Source organism: Chaetodon auriga, chromosome 17 (genome assembly GCF_051107435.1).
Source record: "Chaetodon auriga isolate fChaAug3 chromosome 17, fChaAug3.hap1, whole genome shotgun sequence".
NCBI lineage: Eukaryota > Metazoa > Chordata > Actinopteri > Chaetodontiformes > Chaetodontidae > Chaetodon > Chaetodon auriga.
Window position 1 is genome coordinate 14,383,895 of NC_135090.1, and position 25,746 is coordinate 14,409,640.

The following is a 25,746-nucleotide window of genomic DNA, read 5'->3' on the forward strand; positions in this document are numbered from 1 at the left end:
CAGTCCATCCTTCTTTAGTCTCAGGGAATCTTAACGGAATAATTCAGCATTTTTGGAAAATGTGCTTGTTCGCTGTCTTGCTGAGAGTTAGATGAAAACATTGGTACCGCTGTCTGTTAAACATGAAACCAGAGCTAGCCCGGCTCTGTCCAAAGTGGAAAAAAATCTGCCTACCACCACTTCTGTAGCTCAAAACGTCATCCAGCATGTAACCCCCTGCCCCATCCCCCAGAAAATAACATATCATGTTGATTAGTGAGCTTTAGTTAGCTTCAGTGCTGGCTGGCAGATTTTTTTGTTTCTACATTCCCACAGAGCCCCAGCCTCAATGCTAAAACAAGCCTCTCCTTGCTGTAGCTTCCTGTTTAACAGACAGATATGACATGATGTGCAGGCAGCATCAATCTTCTCAACAAAGTCTGCCTGAACACAAAGTCCATGTTCCAAAATGCCAAACTAGTGCTTCAACAGCTTTTCACTGTTAAACTCCTCATTTTCAATTCATTCTCTAACAAAGATGTTTGCATGGATAGAACATATAACCTGCTACCTATAGACAGAGCCCGGCTAGCTGTTTCCTCTGTTTCCAGTCTATATGCTAAGCTACTATAACAGCTGCTGGTTGTACTGTATGTTTAACAGACACATGAGGGTGATTTTGATCTTGTCATCCAACTCTATGCCAGAAAGCAAATAACCTAAAACATAAGACCACATATGTGCTTGTGGATTCATCCTTGTATTTATCTGCTCTAACGTAAGCTGCAACGGTTAGCATGTCTTGTTAGCTAAGTACTACCTACAGTCGTAACCAAGTGTTTCAGTGGGCATGGCAATTGGCATATTATTAGCTTTCCACATTATTCTGTGTGGTTTACAGGTTAGATTAGAAAAATACCTGTTCTGTTTGTGGATACATCAGTCTGTGAGCCAAGATGCAGTTACATCAGATTTTGGAGTAACGATAGTAGCTCAGGCCTACTCTTTGTTTGTTTTGGGGAACTTCACACTCCAGAAACTCCAGCCAAACAGCATTACATTTGCCAAACTCCTGGCTTGTTCCTCAGATCCTCAAATCATTTTCTCTTGTGAAAGTGAAGCAAACTTTCAAAATATGAATAATAAAGCATATCCTAAATCTAAACATTGTGTTGCTGAAGATGGACTTTTCAGCTGACTGAATATCTATAGGTAGCTACACTATACTATAGCTAGCTATACTATACTATAGCTAGCTACACTTACCACATTTGCTTGTGAGAGTCATCATTTTAGCTTACAAAATCCTGCTAGAAATGACAAGCCTGCTTTACTTTATGGTGAATTTTGATGGTAAATCCTCCACCTTTCTCACTGTAAACTCCATACGTGCAGTGTGAAAGCTCAACGGGCATAGACGCAGCAAGTTGGGGGTCGGGGTTTAGCGAACAGTCAGTTGGCCCACTGACCACTTTGTCTGACCTTTTAGCTGGCCTCCTCATCCACCACCACTTTTCTTCTTCTTGATAGAGCTGTCCTCCTGTAAAGGTTGCCCTGTGATCAGGCATAATCCTCTGTATTTAGAACTGCACTACAGTATTTCTGCAGACCAGCTGCACTGAATCATGTCTCTTGGTTTACACTTTGTTCCGTAACAGTTGGCAGTACAAACATTACATGTACTGTACATTTGGATTATTATGCAGTTATAAGGAATTGAATAATTGCGTTTCCAGACATCACCTCAAACTGAGACTCTGGATTTCCTCACATGCAGTATGAGTCACATGTGTCAACAGACCAAACTGCAAATGCCAGAACTGAAAATCTGGTAGTCTTATCTTTTTCATAAACTCATTATAAAAGGATCAGATCTCAAAAATCATGCTGAAATTACAGGAGTGACTCATTTTTTGTTCTATGAAATTCCTTTTTGGGTGTTTGTCGAAAGACGAATGTAATCAGTATATAAAGACCAATGACTATGTGAATTCTGAAAGTAAACAAGTCCCTTCTTCTTGTCTCTCACCAGGACACGACTGATGCAGAGCTTCAAAGAATCCCACTCCCATGAATCCTTACTTTCTCCTAGCAGTGCTGCGGAGGCTTTGGACCTAGTTTTGGATGAAGAGGCCATAATCAAACCTGTCCACTCTAGCATTTTAGGTCAAGAGTACTGCTTTGAGGTGTGTTATGTTGCGTAACATTTTCATTCTCCCAGGTTTAACCTGCCTACTACTGGACATTTCTTTTAAGTCGCTGTAAACATCGTTAGCCAACTAAACAACTGAATTGTTAAAATGTTCCCAGTATGTAAAGACATTAGATCAGGCGCCACTTCTGACCTCTCTCCAAATTAGATATGTGGAGTAACCAAGTGGTGAAAGGAAAGTTAACAGGCAACAGATTTAAACTGATTAACTGTTTTTGTTTTGTATTGTCTATCAAAAGATTCTCTGGTTTCCATTATTAATCTTCGAGTTATGGACAAAGCAAGCAATTTGAAGATGCTACCCTGTGCTTTTGACTTACCAACATAATCAGTCAGTCAACAGATTAATTGATAGTAAAAACAATTGTTAGTTCTAGCCATATTCAATATTTTATGAAAACGAATATGCAAAAACTTTTGTCGACAGGTGACCACCAGTTCAGGGACAAAATGTTTTGCTTGCCGATCAGCTTCAGAGAGAGACAAGTGGATTGAAAATCTGCAACGAGCCGTCAAACCCAACAAGGTAGACACAATAGATGTCCTTTGTTTCAAATGAAAATGGTTTGACACCTGGTGGCCTGGTATTTCATCTAAAGACTGAGGGTGTAACATTGAGAACTGATGTAGTTAAGGACTGTTATAATTCAGTAATAGAACTCCTCGTTTCACTTTCAGGACAACAGCAGACGGGTGGACAATGTGCTCAAGTTGTGGATCATTGAAGCCCGAGACCTTCCAGCGAAGAAACGCTACTATTGTGAGCTGTGTCTGGATGACATGCTGTACGCACGCACCACCAGCAAACCCCGGACTGACACAGTTTTCTGGGGCGAGCATTTTGAATTTAACAATTTGCCTACCATTCGTAGCCTTCGTTTGCACCTCTACAAGGAAACTGACAAAAAAAGACGCAAGGTATTATATTCTTCTGTGTTGATCTGGAAAAAAAACATAGTTCTTTCTCAAAAAAACATTTTGTGCTAGGAATCTGAAAAATAAAATGTTGTTTTGCTTGGTAATCCAGGAGAAAAGCACATATCTTGGCCTTGTCAGCATCCCCATCTCCAGCATCACAGGCCGGCAGTTCGTCGAGCAGTGGTACCCGGTGATACAGTCCAGTGTCTTGGCCAAAAGCGGTGGTGTTGGAAGTGCCAAAGTGATCAACGCCTCACTACGTGTCAAGTCTCGCTACCAGACAATGAACATCCTCCCGATGGAGCTGTACAAGGAGTTTGCTGAGTACATTACCAACAACTACCGAACACTGTGTGCAGTCCTGGAGCCGTTGCTGAGTGTAAAAAGCAAGGAGGAGGTGGCATTTGCTCTGGTGCACATCCTTCAAAGTACAGGGAAGACAAAGGTAAACAAGGGATCAAATGTAACTAGGTTGCTTGTTATTGTTCCATAAATCACTGCTGTTGTTCATGTCTCTTAGCTCCCTGTGTGATCTGTAGGTGTGCTTCATCGTAATAAGTGCTATTTGCTGTCCTTTGTGTAAGCTGTACTGAACTGAAAATCAAATCTCTTCTCAGGAGTTCCTGTCTGACATGGCGATGTGTGAGGTGGATCGATTCATGGACCGTGAGCACTTGATCTTTCGTGAGAACACGCTAGCTACAAAGGCTGTGGAAGAGTACCTCAAACTGATAGGTCACAGATACCTCAAGGATGCTATTGGTAAGACTGCTGCAGATTAACCCCACTGCACATTGCTGTGTATGCAGTGACCGGCTGCCTAAATGAAAAGAGTATTTGAAGCCCAAAGGAAATCAAATGTTGTGATGATGTGTGTCAGACAAGGTTAATTCCAGTGTTGTTTAATGTTGAGGTGGTTTGATCTACATTTGTGCTATACTTGTGACATTTTCTCACGTTACTTTTATTTGTTGTGGTAGCAGCATTTTTAGAAATGCTAGTCTGAGTAGAATTGTCTAAATGTCACATCAGGAAACAGGAAACTGCTTTATAATAACATTAACATAACATTTCTGTGTCATAACGTAAAATGTATTCCTTTATTTTGTCACACAAAGAAAGAAAATTAATAAATGTAACAGCTCATTTAAGTTTTTTTTGTTGATGCACAAATCCAGTATCCTATGTTGTACTTATTACAAAGGAAAATACATCAATTATTTTTCATGTTTTAGCCCATTTATTGCAAATTCTGTATATTTTACATTTACACTTTTAAGTTTTCATATTGACTTCCTCAAAACAGTCACTTTGTAACAAATCAGTAATTCACATTTGACATCACATACTGACATCATTCCACTCCTCTTTGCAACTGCGTCCTCTGATCCATCTGTTAAAGTAGTTGAGGACTGAATTGGTTGTATTTTGGGAAAAATAATGACTGCGTGATCTACAACCTTCAGGTGACTTCATTCGAGCCTTATATGAGTCTGAAGAGAACTGTGAGGTGGATCCCATGCGTGTCCCGCCGTCAGTCCTTGCTGACCATCAAGCCAATCTTCGCATGTGTTGCGAGCTGTTACTCTGCAAGATTATCAACTCTCTCTGGTTAGTTTTTCCTCTTACCCCTCAGAAAACTGTATGCATGGATCTGCTCCTTATGTGTATTGATTGCTGGCACCTGCACCTGCCCATGTCAATCACTTTGACATGATGGGTGTCAAAAATAAATTATTTATTTAAAGAAATTCCAGAAATTGATTAAAAAAATCAATTTAAATTGGAAAAAAAACTTAATAGTTTGTTATGTTGTGTTTTCAGGGTTTTGGTTTGCAGTCTTGTTTTTCCAGCTGTCATGTGGCCTCCATGTTTCTCCAAAGTAACAGCAACATAAGATCTGTTTCTGCAAACTAATATTTAAACAGAAATAACCAAATTGTAACATGATTATTTGCCACTTAGATGTTTTTTGTCCCGGTGATATAATCAGTAAAATCATCAATGTCATGTAAGAGAGTTTCAGAAGTGGTTTCATAAACATATTCTCAGTCTGGAGCAGAATATGGTCGACTAACTTTCCGTATGTTTGCTCCTGACCTTGCAGAATTCCTGAGGGCTGCTGGATTTTCTCTTGCCGCTCTCCCTGACAGTGAGTAATAAACTCATGCTCTTGTTTCAGCATATTTCCCCGGGAGCTGAAGGAAGTTTTTGCCTCGTGGAGAGCCAGATGTGCTGAGCGCGGAAGAGAGGATCTCGCCGACAGCCTCATCAGCTCCTCCCTGTTCCTCCGTTTCATGTGCCCAGCCATCATGTCCCCCTCCCTGTTCAACCTCATGCAGGAGTACCCCGCCGAACGCACATCCCGCACGCTCACTCTCATAGCCAAGGTGATGCAGAACCTGGCCAGCTTCAGCAAGTGAGTCTCTGTCGTCACCTGTCCTCTCACAGCAGCTACGACATTACATCCATTTCATTCAGTGCATATTTAGATTTGCAGACCCTGATGCTTGAGCGAGGCGGGATGCATGTCATGGAGTAACATCATGGAAATAGAGGCTTGACTGCGAGGGTATAAACTGTTAGTCACCCACAGTGAGCTCCAAGGCTTTCAGCTGCGACACATTTGTTCCTACCTTCACTGTGGGCTCTTTACTGACATATTAAAACAATTCTGCTGGCTTAAAAAGGCCACTTATAATTAAGACATCAAAAGTTTGGTGGCATTTCAATACTAAAACTCCACATTTTAGAAACACTGGATAAAATACTTGATAAATAATAAATAAATATTGTAATATACATAGTGATCAGCTAAAAATGAACTGAAGGTACATTGTCTTGTTCTATCTATGTTGTATTTTAATAAAATAATAACTCAAGGTGCCCTTTAACACTGAAACAATTAGTTGATTAGTTGATTGACAGAAAATTAATTATTAACAATTTTAGAAACTTTAAATTTTAACAATCAGTCCTTTTAAGTTATATATCAAACAGACTCGTTCAACCTTCTCCAACAAGAGAATTTCTCTGATTTATATCATTGTAAACAGAACATGTTTGGGTTTTAGACTGACTGACTTTGGTCTGAAGTATTTTGTTGACATCACCTCAGCCTTAGGGCTGTTTTCACTATTTTCTGACATTTTATAGACTAAATTATAACGTGTGTGTTTGTTGTAAAGCACTTTGATACAAACCTGGTTGGTTTTTAAAGCCCCTTAGAAATAAATTTGACCTTGGCCTGAGAGATTAATTGAAAGAAAAATCCAGAAAATAAGTGATAGATTAGTTTGTTTTAGACACGAATGAGCTATTTCCAGCTGCATATCAGGAGTCAGTGTATAAAGATCAAAGAGGACATTCGCATCTGATGCCAAAAATTTTGAAAGGAGACTTGGGTTACAAGCTCCCCCTCATATACGCCCACTTGTTTTCACATGACCGACATTGTGTACTAGAGTCACGTGATGACAAGTGAGTCAACTCCATATGCTGATGAAGGCTGTGAGCTGCAGTTAAAAGCCAGTAGCAGACCTAAAGTTAACATTATGTGGTCAAACTACTGCCATGAATTTCACTAGTGTCCCAGGTATGATTGGGTTTTTGGGTTTGAGAGTGTAAACTACTGTAGCTTTAGTACTGTGAAAGAACACCAAGATATTACATCATGTAAACACCTAAATTTAGACAGTGAAAGACACACCTGGACTGACTCAGACATATGTCTATGATACAAAATGGACATGTGAACATACTTACTGTTGTTATATTGTTTTATGGTCAAAATGAAGAAGGCAATCACTGTCCAAATCCCACCGTCTTCATCTTCTCTGTTGTCATGTATCCTGTCATTATTGCCTCTGCAGATTTGGACCCAAGGAGGAATACATGTTTTTCATGAATGAGTTTCTGGAAATGGAGTGGGGCTCCATGCAGCAGTTTCTCTATGAGATTTCCAACATGGACGCCGGAGGAAACGCCGGAGGGTTTGAGGGCTACATTGACCTCGGCAGAGAACTGTCCATGCTCCACAGCTTACTGTGGGAAGTCATGGGCCAGCTCAGCAAGGTAGGTAGAATAAAACAATGAGCTACTGGAGCATTAATTTAAAATGTAATATTCTTTCTGTCTCTAACTTAAGAATGGGCAGAGTTAGAAAATGAGGTCCTGCAGTTTTCTGTCACACAGAAACAGAATGAATGTTATTTGAACTCCATTAAAACTGAGGTGAAATTAATACTTTAATATTTAACTCTAGTGTTTGCACTGTTAATTCATTGAGATTGTGCTGTAATTCTAACATAATGAAAGATCTAAATTTTTTATGCTCAGCCCTAAAATGTGTCATAGGTGGACAGATCTGGAACGTTATGTGCTTTCTAAATGCTGTGTGTTTTATGAAAGACGTGTAGAAAATGCTGAATAATAGATTTATCTTTGGCGATGTACCGATTTCTCTCATCTGATAAAGATTTTGATACCTAAAATAAGGTTATCCACCAAGATGGAATTAAATTTTAGCTACTTTCGTGAACCCTGACAGGTGTTGTTAATACTTCCTTCATTTTAAAATGCATTTAATGCAGTATTTTTACTGCTTTATGGAGCTGATGGATTGTGACCAAATGAATGTAACTGATGACTGAAAGCTGAATCTTATAGCAACATTAATGACAAAAAGGATTTAATTGTTTGGCCAGTGCCCAATCCTCTTAGCAAGGACAGTATCGATTCCAATACCTCCCCAGCGGATCGGATCAGGGCATCCCTATTTATAGCAATAATAAAAATAATTTAAGATAATAGGCCATCATAGGCTATTTGTGCAGTAACTACCTTGAGCTTGGCACAGTCTGCCTGTGATTCATCTTTCCATATGCCTCCCTGTCAAGCCCACAACAACAGGATAATGACTTTGAAGTAAAGTAGGTCATCAGAACATGAGAAATTTAGTTTCACCTTCTAGTTTGCCTTTTTTCTCGGTCTTACTCTCCCCCCAGTTGCCTGGACAGCGACAACGTTCTCAGTTAAAATGGTCCCTGGTGCAAAAGAGCTTGAGAACCCCTGCTTTAAGGCGTGTGAGCATTGGATGTTCTTGATTTTGAAAACCTTTCCATGCTGCAGGATGCTATTCTCAAACTGGGACCCCTGCCACGGCTGCTGAATGATATCAGCGTCGCCCTGAGGAACCCTCAACTCCACATGCCTACAAATCACCAGCCAGACCGACCGAAGGACAGACTCTTCTCGCGGCCATCTTTCAATCGTCTCATGTCCTCTGACTTCCAAAGCCTTATGATGCGTGACTTGAACAGGTATCCTCCCGTGCTTTGTGGTGTATTTTTATCGCTATTGTGTCTCCACATGAAATTGGATTTGCAGGGGAATTACACTTTCATATGGGTGTAATTATCAGTAACACATAAAAAGGCCAGGGAGGCACAATAGCTGGTGTGTTTCGAAGAGCCAATAATGCTAATGCAGCTCTTCAAACTTTTTAAGTATTTTATCAGTCATTGCTAGAAACATCTGTTCCCGGACTCTTTTACCCAAACCTCTTTCTTCTGTCTTTGAATTCATGTCTGCAGTCTGCTATTATCAAGAGACAGTTGCTCTCATTACAGCCTAACTGTTCAAAGAAGAACACTTTAAGTAAGAGAAAAACAGCTGTAATATCAGAGGCACTCCACTGCATCTCTTTTGTGTTTACTATTACAAATCCCTCCTTCCAAGCACTAGCCTGTTGGAAGAAAATCTGCAGTAGTAAACATGCAACTGAATGAGAATGACTTAAATCGGCAGGTGCGTGAAAACAGAGATCAAACATGCAGAAATTGAAACCAACACAAGGATCCGCACACCTGCCGCTCCTCGTAGCTCTAACCCCAGAGGTATCAGGCTACGAGTGACTGACAGGTTGGAGTCACGCCTTGTCCTCACTGGGTTTCCACGTTTCATTATGCAACAGTTATATAATACAAAATGTGTAGTTTTTGCATACCATAAACCATAAGATCAAAGTCTCTAAGGACAAATGATTGACAGCGTGCAAAATAACTTGGATTTTTCACACGTTTTCACACATTTTTCACAGCAGAGGAATGATGCTGCCATTGTTTATTAATGTGATGACTTATCTTTTTCCCCCCTTGACATTCTCGACTACCAAACTAACCAATTTGTTCTTTTATTTTATTTGACAGCTAATCCATAAAAAATGCCGACAGCAGCCTCAAACAATTAACAAGCTACAGTGTCCTCGAGCACATTTTCTCACCATATAATATTTTAGTTAAATATATAAAACAGTAGGCAGGACGTGGGTGTCCTTGAGGGCTTTAGGGCAGCGGTTGCTAACCTGGATCAGGTCTCCTATAGGGTGAATGAATCCAGTGGGTCATGAGATAATTGGGAAATAAGAAAAAAAAATAATGTTAGAGGTAGCGAGGAGATATTGCCTCAAATTAAGGGGTAACAAACTAAACAGGTTGGGAAGGTTTAAGGCACTGACCATTGGATCACAGTGGCATCAGTTTGGGTCAGACCAGGGGCCATAGTTAGATATATAGATAATGATTAAATATGTACATTTATCTGTGTTTTAGCAGCAGGTTACCAAGGCATTGCACAGAAACAGTAATACACAGTAAATATACGTTCAGTATATATAGTATTCTCATGCACATTGTTTAAAACGTAATGAAATCAGGTAAAATAGAATCAAGTGTAAATATGAGGCAGTGTGCATAAAGTTGTCTTAGCTCTCTGTTGTGTGTCTTGTAGTTCGATAGACATCTCTCGCCTGCCGTCCCCTACGACCGGTGTCTCAGCTGTAGAATCCCTCTCCTCTAATCTGAACATGAGGCGTCAGGCAGAACGAGACCTCCGCTCGTCGAGGGAGGTGTTCTATGTGACCCGCCCGCCGCTGGCTCGATCCAGCCCCGCATACTGCACGAGCAGCTCGGACATCACTGAGCCCGATCCAAAGGTACGGTGTGAAAGAGTCATTTAACGGTTTTGTTCTGTTTGCTTAATTCTGCTGTTTTTAAGCCTTCTATGAAAGTATTAATACTTACATTTTTACAATTAATGTGATGACTCTGGCATCACACTGTTACCCACTTTAGGTGAACATTTAAGACATTTTCTCCTATTTTTGAGAGTAGATTATAATTGAACTAGATATCATAAAAGATTATTACTGATTATTTAATGAATTTAACCTATTTTCAAGACTGATTTTCAATTTTATTAGACATAATTTGGTTTCATTACTTACATACATCATTATTTATGTAGTAAAATATCCAGTGAGGTAAGACACGGCAAGGCATGCTTATTCGTACAGCACTTTAGCCATAAAAGAGGACATAAAGGCATAAAAAGGCTTGGAGATAAGACAGAAAGAAACAAGGCAATAAAAAAAGACATAATGAGGGATTTTAAAAAAAGATCAGGGATGATAAGCTAAAATGGAATAAAACAACACACATGGGAGTAAAACATCGGTCTGGCATAACTATATAAATGCATTTTGCTGTCTGAAGGCATCAAAATGACAGCGAAATGTTTAAAACACACACACTTACTGTACATTCAGTGTGGAGTCAAATTTTTGTATCAAATATTTTTGTAAAATCAAGTCCAAACTAAAGCTACAGCAGCTGTTTGTGTTGCTTGCCTCAGGTTCATAGTGTGAATAAAAGTGTGTCCATGATGGACCTTCAGGACTCCCGAATGAACAGCATTTCCAACCTGAACTCTGTGGGAGACATGCTCACCTCCTCTCAGGCCTCCATCGCTGGCCTGGGCCACAGCTTCGGGAACCTCTGCGGTCCTCTTCGTATGGGAGGGCATATGCCGGCGGGCTCGGCGGGCTCCGGTTTGAGGCTGAGCCAGATGGGCCACATAGGAGGGCCCACCGAATCCATCTCTCAACAGCAGCAGCAGGCCGCAGCAGCGATGCACTTCCCCCTGTCTTTCCAGAACCCGCTATTCCATCTGGCCGCCCAGAACTCCCCGGCTCAGTCTCAGCCTCCCCCTCCTCTCCTCCTCGCCCCGGAGCCCGAGAACGGCCACCACGACTATCAGCCAGCCTTTGGCAACAATGCCTTCTCCCGCAGCGAGGACTTGTCCGGCCTGCGGTCACAGAGCAGTCTGGTGCAGCCCAGCATTGTCCACTCACACAGCTACAGTGATGATTTCACCCGGCAGAATCAGAGCAATGACTACGCCTGGCACCAGCTGTCACTGCAGGTGCAGGTAGGAATCTCTCACTTGTCTTCGCCCTTTAAATATTGCGGAAAGACAGTTTTATGGTTGTAATGATGTGCAGCAATATTTTTCATACCCTCTTGTTTTTCACAAAAATCTGCAATATGCAATGAATATAGAGAACAAGATCTCATACAATATAGCTTTAGTGTTTACACTTATACGTATTCATGCATGTGATGCCACTCTTCTGTGTAATTCAGGGTTTTGTTAAAAGCAGCAGACAGTGCAGCCAAATGTCATTTTATAGGCAAAGAGGTGACTGACAGTCATCATAGATTAATATGCCTCTTGCCTATTAATGAGTGGTCCACCAGCAAAGAGTCCACCTCCACTAAACTGTAGCTGAATAACCAGAATAGCATTGTGTTTTAAAGAGCACCACCAGGTGGAGATCATGTTGTTCACAGACTGCTCTTCTGTTTTGTTCATTTGTACCTGTAACAGTGGTCTCTGACTTTAAGGATCTGTAATGTTTAAAACGATTCAGGTCAAATTCTTCATTGTTTATTGCTTGACGCTGGCTGTTGCTATTGTTGCTGGCTTTCTTGTCTACACCTTCTACGCCTATCTTATCTCCCTCCATGGAGGATTTATCACAGGACTCTAGTATTAGCATTAGCTTTAGCTTGGTGTACCTATCTCAAATGTTTTGGAAAACAGCTTAAGAGGAACCTAAAAAAAATATTTTTATGACTTTTTAATGACTGACATACAGTGTGAATGTGAAGATTCACCTTCTGTCAGACTAATTTACAGCCTAAAAAGGCTGCTTTGGGTTCTCCTGAGTTGTCATCAACTATAAGTTAGATATTAATGTGAATTTATAATTTACAGTCAATCTGAATCTACTCATATGTCACACATATCAGTGGATCTGCTGGTGTTCTCACCACTGAATCTACAAATGTGATGAGGACAGTCACAGCTTGAATGCCTCTTCTTAGTCTTCTTAAAAAGACCTGGATTGTTTTTTCCTTTTTCAAGCCAAATTGCCCAACAAACTGAGAGCCTTGTCATTTATTCTTAGTGTTATTTTAACACCTTGATTGCACCACAAAAATGTTCAGGATCTGAATTCATGCAGTTCATTAGAACCTGCTTGTTCATTTGTTTTCGCTGCTCAGACTGATTGTCGGGTTGCAGAACAAAGCTCGCATCCCAGTAAAATTGGGAACAGAGGATTTTTTTTACAAAATGGTCCTCTGACAAGCAGCAGAATATTCAAATCTGGCAGTGATGTGAGAGCACTTTTGAGGGACACTTGTTACGCTGCAGACGGCACACTGAAGCGGGATCGCTCGCTGGTTTGCTCTGCTGAACTGTGTAGGGTGCTTGACATCAATCATACCATGTGTCCTTGTTTCAACAGGGCTGAAAACTAGCTGTCGGTCAGCAGGGCAGAAAAGAGTATCTCAGCTGTTGATAGTACACATATCATCACATTATACTGTCCATACTTTAACCCTCTGTGTCGTGCACATCAGGCTTAGATCTCAGACTGTTTCAAAGTCTACCTGATCAAACCTGTTTTAAAACACATGGGAACCCATGTTAAGTATCAAAGAAGGATCTTTGTATATTTTGGAACAGCTTCCATCGGCTTGATGGTGCTGATCTATCGCGTTGATAAGTGTTTAATGATACAGCCATGTAGACTTGGGCTATTTCTGTCCTGCTGCGTGGGCCTTAATGGAACAAACATCACAAGCCTCCGTTTATTAATACAGATGGTGTGTCAGGACAGTGCTTTATCCATCCATCCATCCATCCATCCATCCATCCATCCATCCATCCATCTCTCCAGCACTAAATGGTTGAGGGCCAAAGCACATTTCTGACCATCCAGACCTCTCAGGTCGACTGGGACAGCTCTGCTTACTGTCCCCAGAGGCAAAACAAAACATCAGCATTCAGTTTTTACACACCACATATCTGGAACAAACCCAAAAAGCCTGAGGTCCCCACCAACTCTAAGTTCTTTTAAATCAAGGCTCAAAACTTCGCTTTTATTAAACCATTACATTTTATACCTTGCGCTGCACTGTAACTACACTGTGATTTAATCCATTTTGTGCAGTTTTATCTTCAATTTCATTTTACTTTTATGTGTCTTTTGATGTCACCTTTTTTAATGCCTTAATTCCTTTTTTTTATGTGTTTGTAAAAAACAAATTGGTGCAGTGAATGTGTTGAATGTGAGGGATAAGGGTAGCCATGTGGACTGCTGTCTGCCTTTGTGTCTTATTGGATTTTACCACTGGGGGCATCAAGGTTGGATATTTTCAACACAGCATTTGCTGAAGTTTCTGTTTCCTTATTCTCTCCTCTCAGGAGTCTCTCCAGCAGCAGCACCTGATGGGAGTTGTATCTCAGACAGCCACTGGGACGGGCACCCCTGCCTCTTTGGCCACACCACCTACTACAGTTCACCCTGTCCGCCAGACCTCCATCGCCCCACAACACCTCAAGTCACAGCGGTCCATTAACACTCCAGCCACCGCCACACCTCCGAAGGTTCGCCCGCAGAGCAGGAACCTCCTCCTCGACTCTTCTGACACAAACTTCAGCGGCAGTCAGCCCAAACAGCGGCAGACTCAGCAGTCAGTGCAACAGCAGACGCAGCAGCAACAACAGGACACACAGCTGTCCGTGACGGACAGTCCGGCTCCCGGGCTCCCGTACCAGACGAGCTCCGCCAAAGAAAACCAGGGCCCGTCAGCGGCCGCAGAGGTGTCAACGGACACTCCCACAAAAAACACCAAGAAGTCTCAACAGTCACAACTGCAGCCGCCACAGCAGCATCTGCTCAAACCAGGCAATAAACAGGTCAGTCTAACTTTAAAATGGAGCTCCAAATACCCAAATATTTGAAACCACACAAGCTTGACAGTTCTTTGTGCCTCACTTTATACAGTGTGTCATTATATCAACATGTAGTTCTTTGAAATGGCACAAGAGAAAGACAAAATGAGGCTCATGTCAGAGCTCAGCAAAAGTCAAATATCAAATCATTTCTAACGTGAACATGTGAATGTGAAGCATTCTGACCTGTGTTGTGGTTTCGTGGTTCTCAGTCGACCTTGAGCACCCCGGCCCTCAATGAACGGACGGTCGCCTGGGTGTCCAACATGCCTCATCTCTCTGCTGACATCGAGAGCCTGCGGCCGGACCGTGAGGGCCAGCTGAAGGAGTACTCCAAGAGCATGGATGAGTCACGACTAGAGAGGGTCAGCACTTTTTTTTTGGTTCTCCACCTTTTTAAAAATTAAACTCACTTGCTTCCTATGAATACTTGCCGTTAGGTTAGAAAATATAAAAAACAAGTAAGGATTTTTTAGGCCAGTTTGAAAATTGGGAGTCAATAGCTTTAGTCAAAATATGCGTGCCACGATTTAAAGTGAAAGAAGAGATACAAAACAAGATTAACATGAAATTGCAGCCTTATAGTACTTAGTAGTAAGTAGCTGTAGTACTTGCCTGTGTATTCATCAGTTGCTTAAAGGTAATCGATTGCACAAATAATAGGAGTATTTCATGATAATATAAAAATCTTTTTTTTTTAGCTGAGCATGCTGATAGCTCCAAACAGCTGCAAGAGACAACGGGACATTTGATCAGTAAACTGACCTTGAAGTTTGTGTCCACCAAACCAGACCAGCTGATTTTAGTGTTTTCAGTTTTCCATGGACAGAGTGAAAGACCTCTCATCTTTGAATTTGAACTGAAGGATAAAGGAGCCCAACTTCTTGATTTAGTCTGAAAACACACAAGCACAAGAACATGTCACATAATAACTAATGGCAGTAGATTTGCGCTGCTTCACCACATATTTTTCCACACAAGCCTTAAAATATAATGTTTTTTTTGTTTTTGTTTTTTTTAACATTTTCCATGTCAGTATTTTAAACTTAAATACACATCACATGGTGGCAGTACAGGTGTGAAACTAGCTGTTGAGTTAAGTCCAGCACGTTAGCACTGATGTTATTAAATGTCAGCGTTTATTAATATTCATTGTGCCCTATAGATAAACAGGTGCTTGTCATGGACGTGTTCCTGGTAAAAGACACGACAGACACTTGATCGTGCTTGGCCTCGTAAATTGTTAGTTAGTTGTTAATCATAAGTACACCCTGAGGCCAACATAATGTTCCAAAAACACTCAGCTTTGATGAACTATCCTGAGTGGTTAATCATCAACCAAATGTATCAACTATTTAAGTCATACTGTGCTTGTAAACCCTATGTTCAGCAGACGAAACCAGAAATATTCCTGCAGGGGTGTGATCTGCACTCAGGTGACACTGTTTCAGCCTGTTCTGCTGTACTGGAACTTCATGTCAGAGCTTTAACAGAATCAAACATGAGCCGTTGGCTGTTGGCCATTTGCTGTGATGAATAACTCCCACACTCTTGCCTATATTAGAATCACATATCTACGCAGTGCTCATCGCATAGCATTGAAATTTTGTGATTGCACATATTTAAGCTTTGTCAGTGCATTAATCCTGCTTACATAAAGAGCATAGCATACAGAGCTTTACGACAAAGCCGTGTCTATATTGACAGAATCACTCATCATTCAGGAGTATTTCCGAATACCAATAGCGGCATAGGTGAAATGACTATATATTTATTTCAGGTAAAAGAGTACGAAGAAGAGATACATTCCTTGAAGGAGCGGCTGAAGATGTCTCATCGCAAGCTTGAAGAATACGAGCAGAGACTTATGTCGCAGGAACAGCAGACAAGCAAGATCCTGCAGCAGTATCAGAACCGCCTGGAAGACAGTGAGCGGCGTCTGAAGCAGCAGCAAATGGAGAAAGACTCTCAAATCAAAGGCATCATCAGCAGGTGATTAGTGTTCAGGTTGAACTCGAGCTGGCAGAAATGAGGCTGTGCCAGTTACTGCTTGGCTTTCTCTATTGCATTAAATCTGTCTCAAAAAAGTCACCACCAAGTTAATAAATAAGAAACATAAAACAAGCATCCCAGTAAACATTAATATTTACTAAATGTATGCCTGATATCATGATCTGTTACTGCTACTAACATCCATATAAAAGTACTGCAACAAAACGATTCATAAAAGTAGTGAAACACAGCTACGGGAGAATTTCATGCAAAGTGAAGGTGGTTGAAAGTGGTGACAGGCTTTACTATTTTTATTTTTTTGGAAATTGCCTCCATTTAAAGAAACATTCTTGATTGTTTGCATAGTCAGGAACACATCTGTGCCTCGTGAAGGAAGTATCGAATTTCCATCTTCCCCAAACTTCTAGCCATCACAAAATACAATTAAGAAAATGTGATTAAGTAAAAGTTGAAGTTTTACTAATACAACTTGCATGATGTCATATGTATCCATTCTTAAAGAAATAGTTTGACATTTTGGGCAATATGCTTATTAGTTTTCTTGCTGAGAGTTCAATGAAGAGATCGATACCACACTGATTAGCTTAGCTTAGCATAAAGACTGGAAGCAGGGGGGAATAGCTAGCCTGGCTCTGTCCAAATTAAAATAGCTCCCCCTAAAACCACAAATTGTTGTTTGTACATTTGTGTTTTTGTATGGATTAAACACCTGAGGCACAACATGTTCATTAGTGATCTTTAGAGGTGCTGATAGTCTTTTGCTAAGGTAAGATAATCATGTCCTAGCTTTAGCTCCATACTTAAAGGCACTCTGTGGAGTTTGATTTGACATGATTTTGTATCGTTTTATCGTTTAAGTCCATGCATGTGCATCATATGTGCGTTTCCATCCACCTGTTTTTATGTACATCTTTAATTTGTGCATAAAAAAACTGAGCAGAAATGCAGAAAATTTGCAAAGAAGCTCCTCTCAAAATATCGCAAAACAGTTTTACCCTTGGCCGAGGTGGAAACATTGGTCTATAAATAAAAGTTAAAATGAGACAAAGTGCAGTGGAAACACGCCGAGCGACTAAATCATGATGTACATGAAGCATTAGACTTAAACGTCACTCAGGCTCCCGCTCCACTGAAGAGACTAAAAATAGCATCAGATGTGTGCGGAGAGAGCAAGTAGAACATGAAATAGAAAGGGGCACATTCATTGACTCACCGCTGCTTAGCACCAGTGGTGGTCAAAAACTCCACAGGGTACCTTTAATGCACAAACACACAGTGAGAGTGGTATCAGTCTTCTTATCCAACTCTTAGACAAAAAGCAAACAAGTGTATTTCCCAAAATGTGGAACTATTCCTTTAAGTGTAGCTCATTGAAATATCACAGCTAATACTGAAAACCATACCCATTAGGCTCATACTTAACAGGAAACAATTCATGAGGTAATCCATAAGAATTGGTTTTATTTCAATTAAGTAACTTCATTACAAGGACAGAAGAAACCAAGCCAGACTAATTCTGACTGCAGCTACCAAATGAAATGTACTTGAAGGAAATGTTTCGTGGAACAAATCCTGCAAACACTCATTTCACATGTTCTGCACCTGAATAGCTGAATTTGAACTGTCTGAGTTGTTCTGAAGGCAGTTTGGACTTCAGCTTTGGGACACTAAGGATAGCTGAAAGCACCCAGAAACATGTCAAGACCTTAATATCATCATATGGCCGCATAAACCTACAGTAAATTTGAAGAACACCGGCTTCATAATTCTATTTTTGTCAACCGGTATGTTTGTTTCTATTTCCCTGTTGTCAGACTCATGGCTGTGGAAGATGAGCTGAGAGGGGGTGCCATTCCTGATATTAAGCCTCGAATCCTCACAGACCAGGTTTGTGCCTGTGTCTACGTCTTTTATCATCCCTATTTGCTAAACCAGTCATGTTCTAAAACAGCCTGCATCATTCTTACATCATACCCAAAACATTTGCCAAAGCCAGTGCAGGGGAAAAGTTTGCTGCTGTCATGCACTTCACCTATTCCCATCTTTCAAAAGTACATCTGTGTCACATCTGAAATAACATTTCACCATTTACTTCACACGCCTGAAGGGAGAATGAAAACAGCGCTGATCCTAAATATCAAGAGCTGGATGGAGCTTAAATTTATGTACAGGGGTTAATCTATTTTGTCTCTGTGAAGGAATAGCAAGTCGTCAACACTGAAACGGAGTATTATTTACCACCAAGAGATTATTATACCACAGAACGCGTTCGTCATTAGAAAACCTTGACTGTGACTCACCAGCAGCGTCACTAATTCTGCAGGGCTGCAGCCTTGTGAATGCACCATGTGGGCTGGATTGTGACGCAGGTGAAGAGGCTGTGTGTGTGTGCCATGTTTACGCCGGAATAACTCAGGAGAAACAACATTTGCTGTCCTTGAAATACACTGTCACCTTCTTCCAGCTCTCAATATCAAGAGCAAATAGACAAAATTGCCTTTTGGAAACTCAGACCTCATATAGAAGTCTTTCTCCACTGGGTCTGTTGTAAGTTTGTAATTGTTTTTACACCAGACTTCCCAAACAAATACAAGTGTGTAATGAGAATGGACGTCTAATCCTGCTTTGCCAACATTAAACTGTTTTACTAGACTCTAAATTGGGCTGCGGAGTTTGGTTTGCAAGCCATCGTTTTTGGCTCAAATTATAGTCAGAGCTATAAAAACAACACTCTTGTGATATTGAGTCCCATTAAAAAAGTCCCAGTAAGTGTTGAGGCATGCTATTCCTTCAGATTGGGAGAGTCTTCTTAATGACTGTGTGTGAGTATGAGCAGTCCTCTCCCAAAGACAGAAAGCAGAAAATTAAGATTTAAAGGAACAGTTTGACATTTTGGGAAATACGCCTGTCCGCTTTCTTGCCGAGAGTTAGATAGAAAGACTGATGCCACTGTGTGGTAAACATGTAGCTGTGGCCAGCAGCCAGTTAGCTTAGCTTAGTGCAAAGACTGGAAACAGAGAGGAAGCAGCTCGCCTGGCTGAGTCCAGAGGTCGGTGTAATGCGTTAGTACAAAGAGTGCAAACAAGATGGTGCTTCTGCATATGGCAGCTGTTTTGCCTGCTGCTCAGGTTTTATTTCTCCACCCGTCACTTTAGCTATCATTACATACAACGGACACTTTTGACGCTTGAATGCAGGGAACAAATATCTATTTTATCATCACCTGCTGGCCCAGTGTGATCCTAAGGAAGGACAATATCAAAGAACATGCCGGACCGAAGACGCCAAGAAGGTATCAAGGGAAAAGTTTTAACAGCACTAACCTCCAATGGGTGTTGCCAAACTTTCTCATGCATTGGACTGACCAGTCGGAGGCTGATCTTCAGGACGCTGTGTGAGATGCAGACTGGAACAATGTTCAGGTGCAGCTCTGATGATGACACCTATGTGCTCAGGACTGCTGTTGTGGGATTTATTGGGAAAGTAGTGGAAGTAGTTGTTCCAAAAGTGATCATGAAGACCTTTCCCAATCAGAAGCCAGGAGCGGATCACACCATCTGTAACGCTCTGAAGGCCTGCTCAGTCACATACGTACACCACAGGGCTGGCAACTGGGAATATGGATGAATACAAAGCTGCATCATACAACTTCCATGGAGCAGAGACGGAGGGCACATGGTGCTACGGGAAGAAATTGGAATTACAATCACAACAAGCTCGCTCACAATTTAAAATGTGCATAACTGTGAGTTTATCTGCACTGACCCAAGTCCATTATCCCCACATACTTCAAACTGTCAGTAGTGATCGCGAGGAAACCTCATCCCAGTTGCCTGAATGAGTACCAGCCGGCAGCTCTGACCTCCGTGCTGATGAAGTGCTCTAAGAGACTCATCAAAGACTTCATAGCCGCCTCTTTGACCTATACGACGCCATAAATCACCTCATCCACACTGCGCTGGCCTGCCTGGACATCAGGAGGGAGCATTAGGTTAAAATACTGTTTATGGGCTACAGCTCAGCATTCAACACTATCATTCCCTCCAAACTCATCATGAAGCTTGAAGATCTAAAACTTAACTCCACCCTCTGGTTGCCTACAGATCAGTCCTGGCCCAGAAATACTCAATTTTTACTCTTTGGTTTTAGTATTGATTATACAAACTTACTATGACGTGTTACCTTTTGACAGAGCAAGGCTAGCCATTTCCCCCTGTTTCCAGTCTTTATGCTAAGCTAAGATAAATAGTTGCTGGCTCCAGTCACATATTTCCAACTCTCTGCAAGAAATGAATACACTTATTTAAAAAAAAAAGTCCAACTATTCCCTTAAACATTTGCCCTCATGAATCTGTAAATGAATAAGTAGTAATTTCACCCGTTTTCTCTCCCTTCAGTCTATCAGCCAGGTCTATGGTGGCCACCCAGGATCCTGACTGTCAGTTCCGAAGTGACCAGAGTTCATGATGGTCACTCGAGTGTAAGAAGACCAATTCAGACCCTCCTACAAAAACCCATGAAGAGAAGCTCTGCAGTGGACCCAGCGGGACCACTGGAGACTTCATCTCACAACGTTCTTAAAAAAAAAAAAAAACTTTGCACATATTTAAACTTTGCCTGAACCAGAACTTGACAATCAGTTTAGCGTGAGGACCCGTGTGTGCAGTGAATCCTCTGCACATTTTGACTGAAACATAAGCCAATGCCACAACAATGGCAATACTGAACCTAATGAGTTTCTTTATTTAATCACAAGAAGTGAGATGAGAAGAGATGTGTAAAACACTGGGGATGAAGACGGATTCATGATTTTCCCGCCACAAGCAGCCCACTCGCTTCTCACTTAAGTGGCTGCAGACAAAATGTAGAAATGGCTTTTAAGAAGCACAATATCCCCTCATGGCGACGCCTGTGACAAACAACACGCATGTTGTCAAATCATTTGCCATCTATGATCCTCGGATACAGGGCCCAAGCAAAGACCTATTATTACTATCTGATTGAATCACTTAGTAACATCACTTCGAAGGTAGTTATCATTATAATTTTTGCATCCTTTATAGTGCAGTCATCCCATCTGAATAGATGCCAAACAAATCAACAATCAACTAACTGCTTTAAATACCGTACAATCGAAATCTTCTCTTTGGTCACGCTTTCCTTCGGCACACAGTGTAAAGCCAGAACAACAGTCTCTTGACTTTCAGTGTACAGAAGAAGTATTTCTTAAAGCTTCTAAACCTTTTTAATAATGGAAATACTTTACAAAAATAATCAGAAATTATAATGTGTTTTGTTCACTTTGTAATAATAATATTAATCATAATAAAGAATATATGACATTTCAAAACAGTGATACAAAGTGCTTCATAAGTAAGTCAATCATAAAGACCTGACAAACGCCTGTGAGAAGATGTTGAAATTAAAGGGGCATTCCACCTATTTTTACTCAGCCTGTGAAAACAGTTTTATAATGTCCTCTGTGGTTCTGAAGGAGCTTTGTCGAGTCTGAGAAAATTATATCTCAGCTTGGGCTCAGTCTCCAAATTTACCACACAAAGTCTGGATGTGTGGAGTTCGACAGACATGGGGATTAACCAGGAAGTAGAGGCTGGTGAAAAGATGCTACTGATTGCATTATGGGAAATGTAGGATGCAGCATTTTGGAGCTTGCCCTACGCGAGGGACGAGGCCCCTTTTACACCTGGTATTAGCATGTGATTTGTATGAGGATCATGATATCCAAACATCAAAACAGATCCATGGGGTTATGTATTTACACCTGCTATTAATATATGTACAAATGAGTCAGGCGGGGCTGGTGGACGAACAAACACGGCACATCCTACGCCAAAGGAAACAATACAATGGATGGATGTTACTCATTTCTAAGTTACATTTTGCAAAGTAAGACTTGCTAGCTGCTGCTCATACTTGTAGTTTTCAGCCAGCAGCTGAAGTTAGCAGGTGGAGTCAGAGTTACTGTAGGTGACCTTTAACATGTTTGGTCACACTGTACCCCTTCAGAAGTGGTCTGGCCGATCCGATCATAATGCATTAAATGTGTTTTTCTCTTATCCAAACTTAGGTCCTATGTCTTTTTCTGATCACCTTAGCTTGACCTTGATGGAAACACACGACGAGGTCAAGGTAAGATGTGAAGGAAGATTTCTAAAGACCATCGCGGTGCTAAGAGAATCCGACTGCACCTGCACGACTCTGAGTAATAATGTAACAGTGGATGATATTGACGTGGGTCTGCTGTGGTCGCTTTCAATGTTGCTGCTGCAAGGAATTGGAATAAGGAATAAGGTAATAAGAATAATAAAGGATAGTCCAGTGCACCTGATGCTAAATGAGACACGAAAAGAAGCACTGAAGCACCTTTCCTTAGCATTCAGAGAACTCAGCCAGCTCTTATCATGGCTGCCACTTTGATTGATACTTCAGGTCATTTCACTCAGTTAGGAACATTGCTAAGCAAAAAAAAAAAAAGCCAATTTAACAACAACCCAGGTGTAAAAGGGGTCTAAGAGTCCAGATGTCTTGGCCTCAGCTGCTTAAATTTTGACCTTTTTTTTTTTTTTTTTTTTTTTTTTAAACACGTAAAGGCCGACAATTTAATGTAAGTGCGATACTAAATCTCTGGAGTGCCCCCCACCCCCTTTCAGGGACAACAAACTACATGATATCATCTATTTAAAATTGTCATTGAGAAAGATTGTGTCTCATGGACAGTTACATCTAACCAAGCCTCAAAAGTAATGACTCAACCTGAAAAAACTAAAAATCACGGTCTGCACTATTTTCAGTAGTCGCCTTTTTTACCTTTTCACATTTTGTTGTACAGCACTTTGTAACATTGGTTTGAAAAGTGCTGTATGAATAAATTTTAATAACTATGATTATAAACATTATGTGCAACTGGAGACAGCTCATATTATAGCAAGTAGTGAATTACTCATCTGTTGTGTTTAATGTTTCTGAAGCATAGATGTGCAACAGCTCTGCATGTGCTTTTTAAATGCGAGGACGAGTAAGTCGATTTGTTGTCAGATATTAATCTAATGTACAAAAAAGAAAAAAAAAAACAAACTTCGACATGGCTTTCTCATTGGAAGGCACCTTTTTTTATCCAACCTGCTGACTCTTCCGTCTTTTTGCAGAAGAGGATGGCATTCGGCCTTTTGCATTATACAACATGAAAGTGCTGAGAGAAATGGCAGATGAGCAAAAAGAGGAAAACAACAGAACAATAAAAGAGTTTCCAAGCAGGGATATGTAGTATATGTGCATAGGATATGACTGCCTTACAGTCTGTGCCACAGGGCCCAAAATAACAATGCCAATACAAAAAATCTTGTAAACTTTGTATATTAAATGTCCTTTTTTGTAGTCAGGTGATGAATTAATAAGCAGTGTGTTGGTTAACTGTATGTTAGTCAGAATCATTTATATTACAAATTTCATGGTTGATATAATTTATCTTAACCTCTTGCCTTTAAAAAGACTTTTTCTTTCAAGATAACTATCAATGATACAAAGTTATATGTTTATGTTACCAGAAATGTATAAAATAGCTTAATGTATATTTATTCTTATATGTAAAATGTATTCAAATCAAGGGTAGGCCTTCAGGCATGTTGAACTTGTGGTAAAAACGGATTCTTATATTATTAACTCTTAATGCTGCAATCCAGAAACTACAGTGCTATGGTGTGACTGCGTTCATGGAATGAGAGCTGTGTAATTTCCCAGCATAGCACATTTCTGTTCTGTGGAATAATAAGACAAGTTCTTAAAATATCTCGCCTATGTTTGTGTAACCAAAATAGCAGTGGTGCTTTCAACAATACTGGATTGCAGTTTTAAGTACTCTTCTTTTGATCTGCGCGTTTATTTATTTGGCCTGCATTGCAATACAGTATTTTGAAATGTTATACTGCACTTCTGTTTTCATTTTATTTTGAGAAGCTGCAATCCATAATCTGACAAATGTTTATAAAAGGCATACAAATATATGATATACCCATGTATTCTTGAAACACTCTCTGTATTAGCTGCAGTGGTACAGTGTGCTACCTCTGAAATCGTGCCCTCATCTCCCTTCTCTGTTGGAATTAAGGATCCTTTTTCTGCTTTATACCACAACCTGAGAGGATACTTTATTCCAAATGGCCGAAACCTCCACTTATTTAAGGCTAACAATGCTAACAAAAAGTTTTTTTTCAAACCAAAAGCAAAGTCAGGCTTCATTTTCAGTTGCTCATTCATTGCTATTTTAGGATTGCTTATATATAACTTTTGCCATCACAGGGCCATTTCTAAAGTTTGTTCTGCCGTGTTTAAGTGCCGTTACCATTGACATCCACACAAATCTCCTTTTAATTACAGGATGAGATTGATCGTGTTCCAGGTATTCGTCAGACTCTCAGGTGTTACAAGGAACACAGAGATATTGCTAACAAGAACTTTTGATATCTCCGATGCCAAATGCACAAAAATATTGAGACACGATCTTTGGCGAGTGACCATTAAAGCTAAACACAACTCAAAAAGCACATGAAACGAGGGATCTGAGCTTTTATTCTGGTTGGTTCCTGGTCCTCATCTCATCCATATAAATAGTTTAATTTACACCTTCTCTTGTATTATTTGTTACATAAAAGGGACCGAGAGTTTCTTGGTTTCTTGGTCCAAATGAAAAACGTGACAAGCGCTCCAGTGTAATAAAACTTGGCGAGGAATATTATTGGAGTTACTGTGGAAGAAGTCTTTATGTTTACAGAATCACAACATTTTAGAGGATGTATGACCCTTTGCTGACCCAAGGGAGTATAACTGCCGCTTAGCTGCAGCTAAAGCAGGACCTAATAACTGAAAAGAGATATCTTGTATATTTTGAATAAGGGTATTTAACATCTATCAACATATTTATGTTTCTAAAGTGGATGTATAGCATTTTGGAATGAAACAAAGTATTTTTTGGCAGCTATTATTCTGCACAATTGATTTACTGTGTCACAAATATATAGTTGGTGGGATTTCTGACTTGAATTGGGCCTACTGGATGTAATACCTTAATTTACTTGACATTTCTTTTGAAATAAGCCATGCCCCATGGATAAGCCATACCCTCCAGTCCCCCTGATGTTGTATGGTGGATGTTTAATGTTGGTAGTTTTATTTATAATGGTAGTTATTGTAGGTATGATTGCACTTGTAATTATTATTATTAGTGTAAGTATACTTGATTGATATGATTTGTTTTGTTTGAACAAAGGGAATGTATTCATTTTTCAGGTGATTTTTCCGAGTGATTTAAATAAACTAATAAATCCCTAATTGAAGATCTTTTATTTTAAGTGCCCAATTGAGCTGATTTAGCATTTCTAAAAATTTGACTGCAATGGTGAAGTTACATCTGAGTTGGCTTTTCCATTAAGTGTTCTCTGGATTGAACAGTTTTTATAAATACT

At 40.3% G+C, this 25,746-nt stretch overlaps 1 protein-coding gene across 8 annotated transcripts in view; it reads left to right on the forward strand.

The window, feature by feature from the left end:
- The window catches only part of LOC143334835 (ras/Rap GTPase-activating protein SynGAP-like), a 41,244-nt gene extending 17,904 nt beyond the window's left edge, over positions 1–23,340 (forward strand). For 4 of the 8 annotated variants that reach the window (XM_076753761.1, XM_076753758.1, XM_076753764.1 and 1 more), the window contains 16 exons: positions 2,012–2,165; positions 2,619–2,717; positions 2,849–3,109; positions 3,219–3,554; positions 3,727–3,871; positions 4,576–4,720; positions 5,292–5,528; positions 6,982–7,183; positions 8,240–8,430; positions 9,899–10,103; positions 10,802–11,377; positions 13,724–14,218; positions 14,467–14,619; positions 16,035–16,246; positions 18,082–18,154; positions 20,665–23,340. In XM_076753761.1, the coding sequence (XP_076609876.1) occupies positions 2,012–2,165; positions 2,619–2,717; positions 2,849–3,109; positions 3,219–3,554; positions 3,727–3,871; positions 4,576–4,720; positions 5,292–5,528; positions 6,982–7,183; positions 8,240–8,430; positions 9,899–10,103; positions 10,802–11,377; positions 13,724–14,218; positions 14,467–14,619; positions 16,035–16,246; positions 18,082–18,154; positions 20,665–20,703 (3,523 nt within the window). In that variant the 3' untranslated portion in view covers positions 20,704–23,340. The remainder of the gene's footprint in view (positions 1–2,011; positions 2,166–2,618; positions 2,718–2,848; positions 3,110–3,218; positions 3,555–3,726; positions 3,872–4,575; positions 4,721–5,291; positions 5,529–6,981; positions 7,184–8,239; positions 8,431–9,898; positions 10,104–10,801; positions 11,378–13,723; positions 14,219–14,466; positions 14,620–16,034; positions 16,247–18,081; positions 18,155–20,664) is intronic. The other 4 variants (XM_076753763.1, XM_076753759.1, XM_076753760.1 and 1 more) reach the window with 3 other exon arrangements.
- The last annotated feature ends 2,406 nt before the right edge of the window (positions 23,341–25,746 follow it).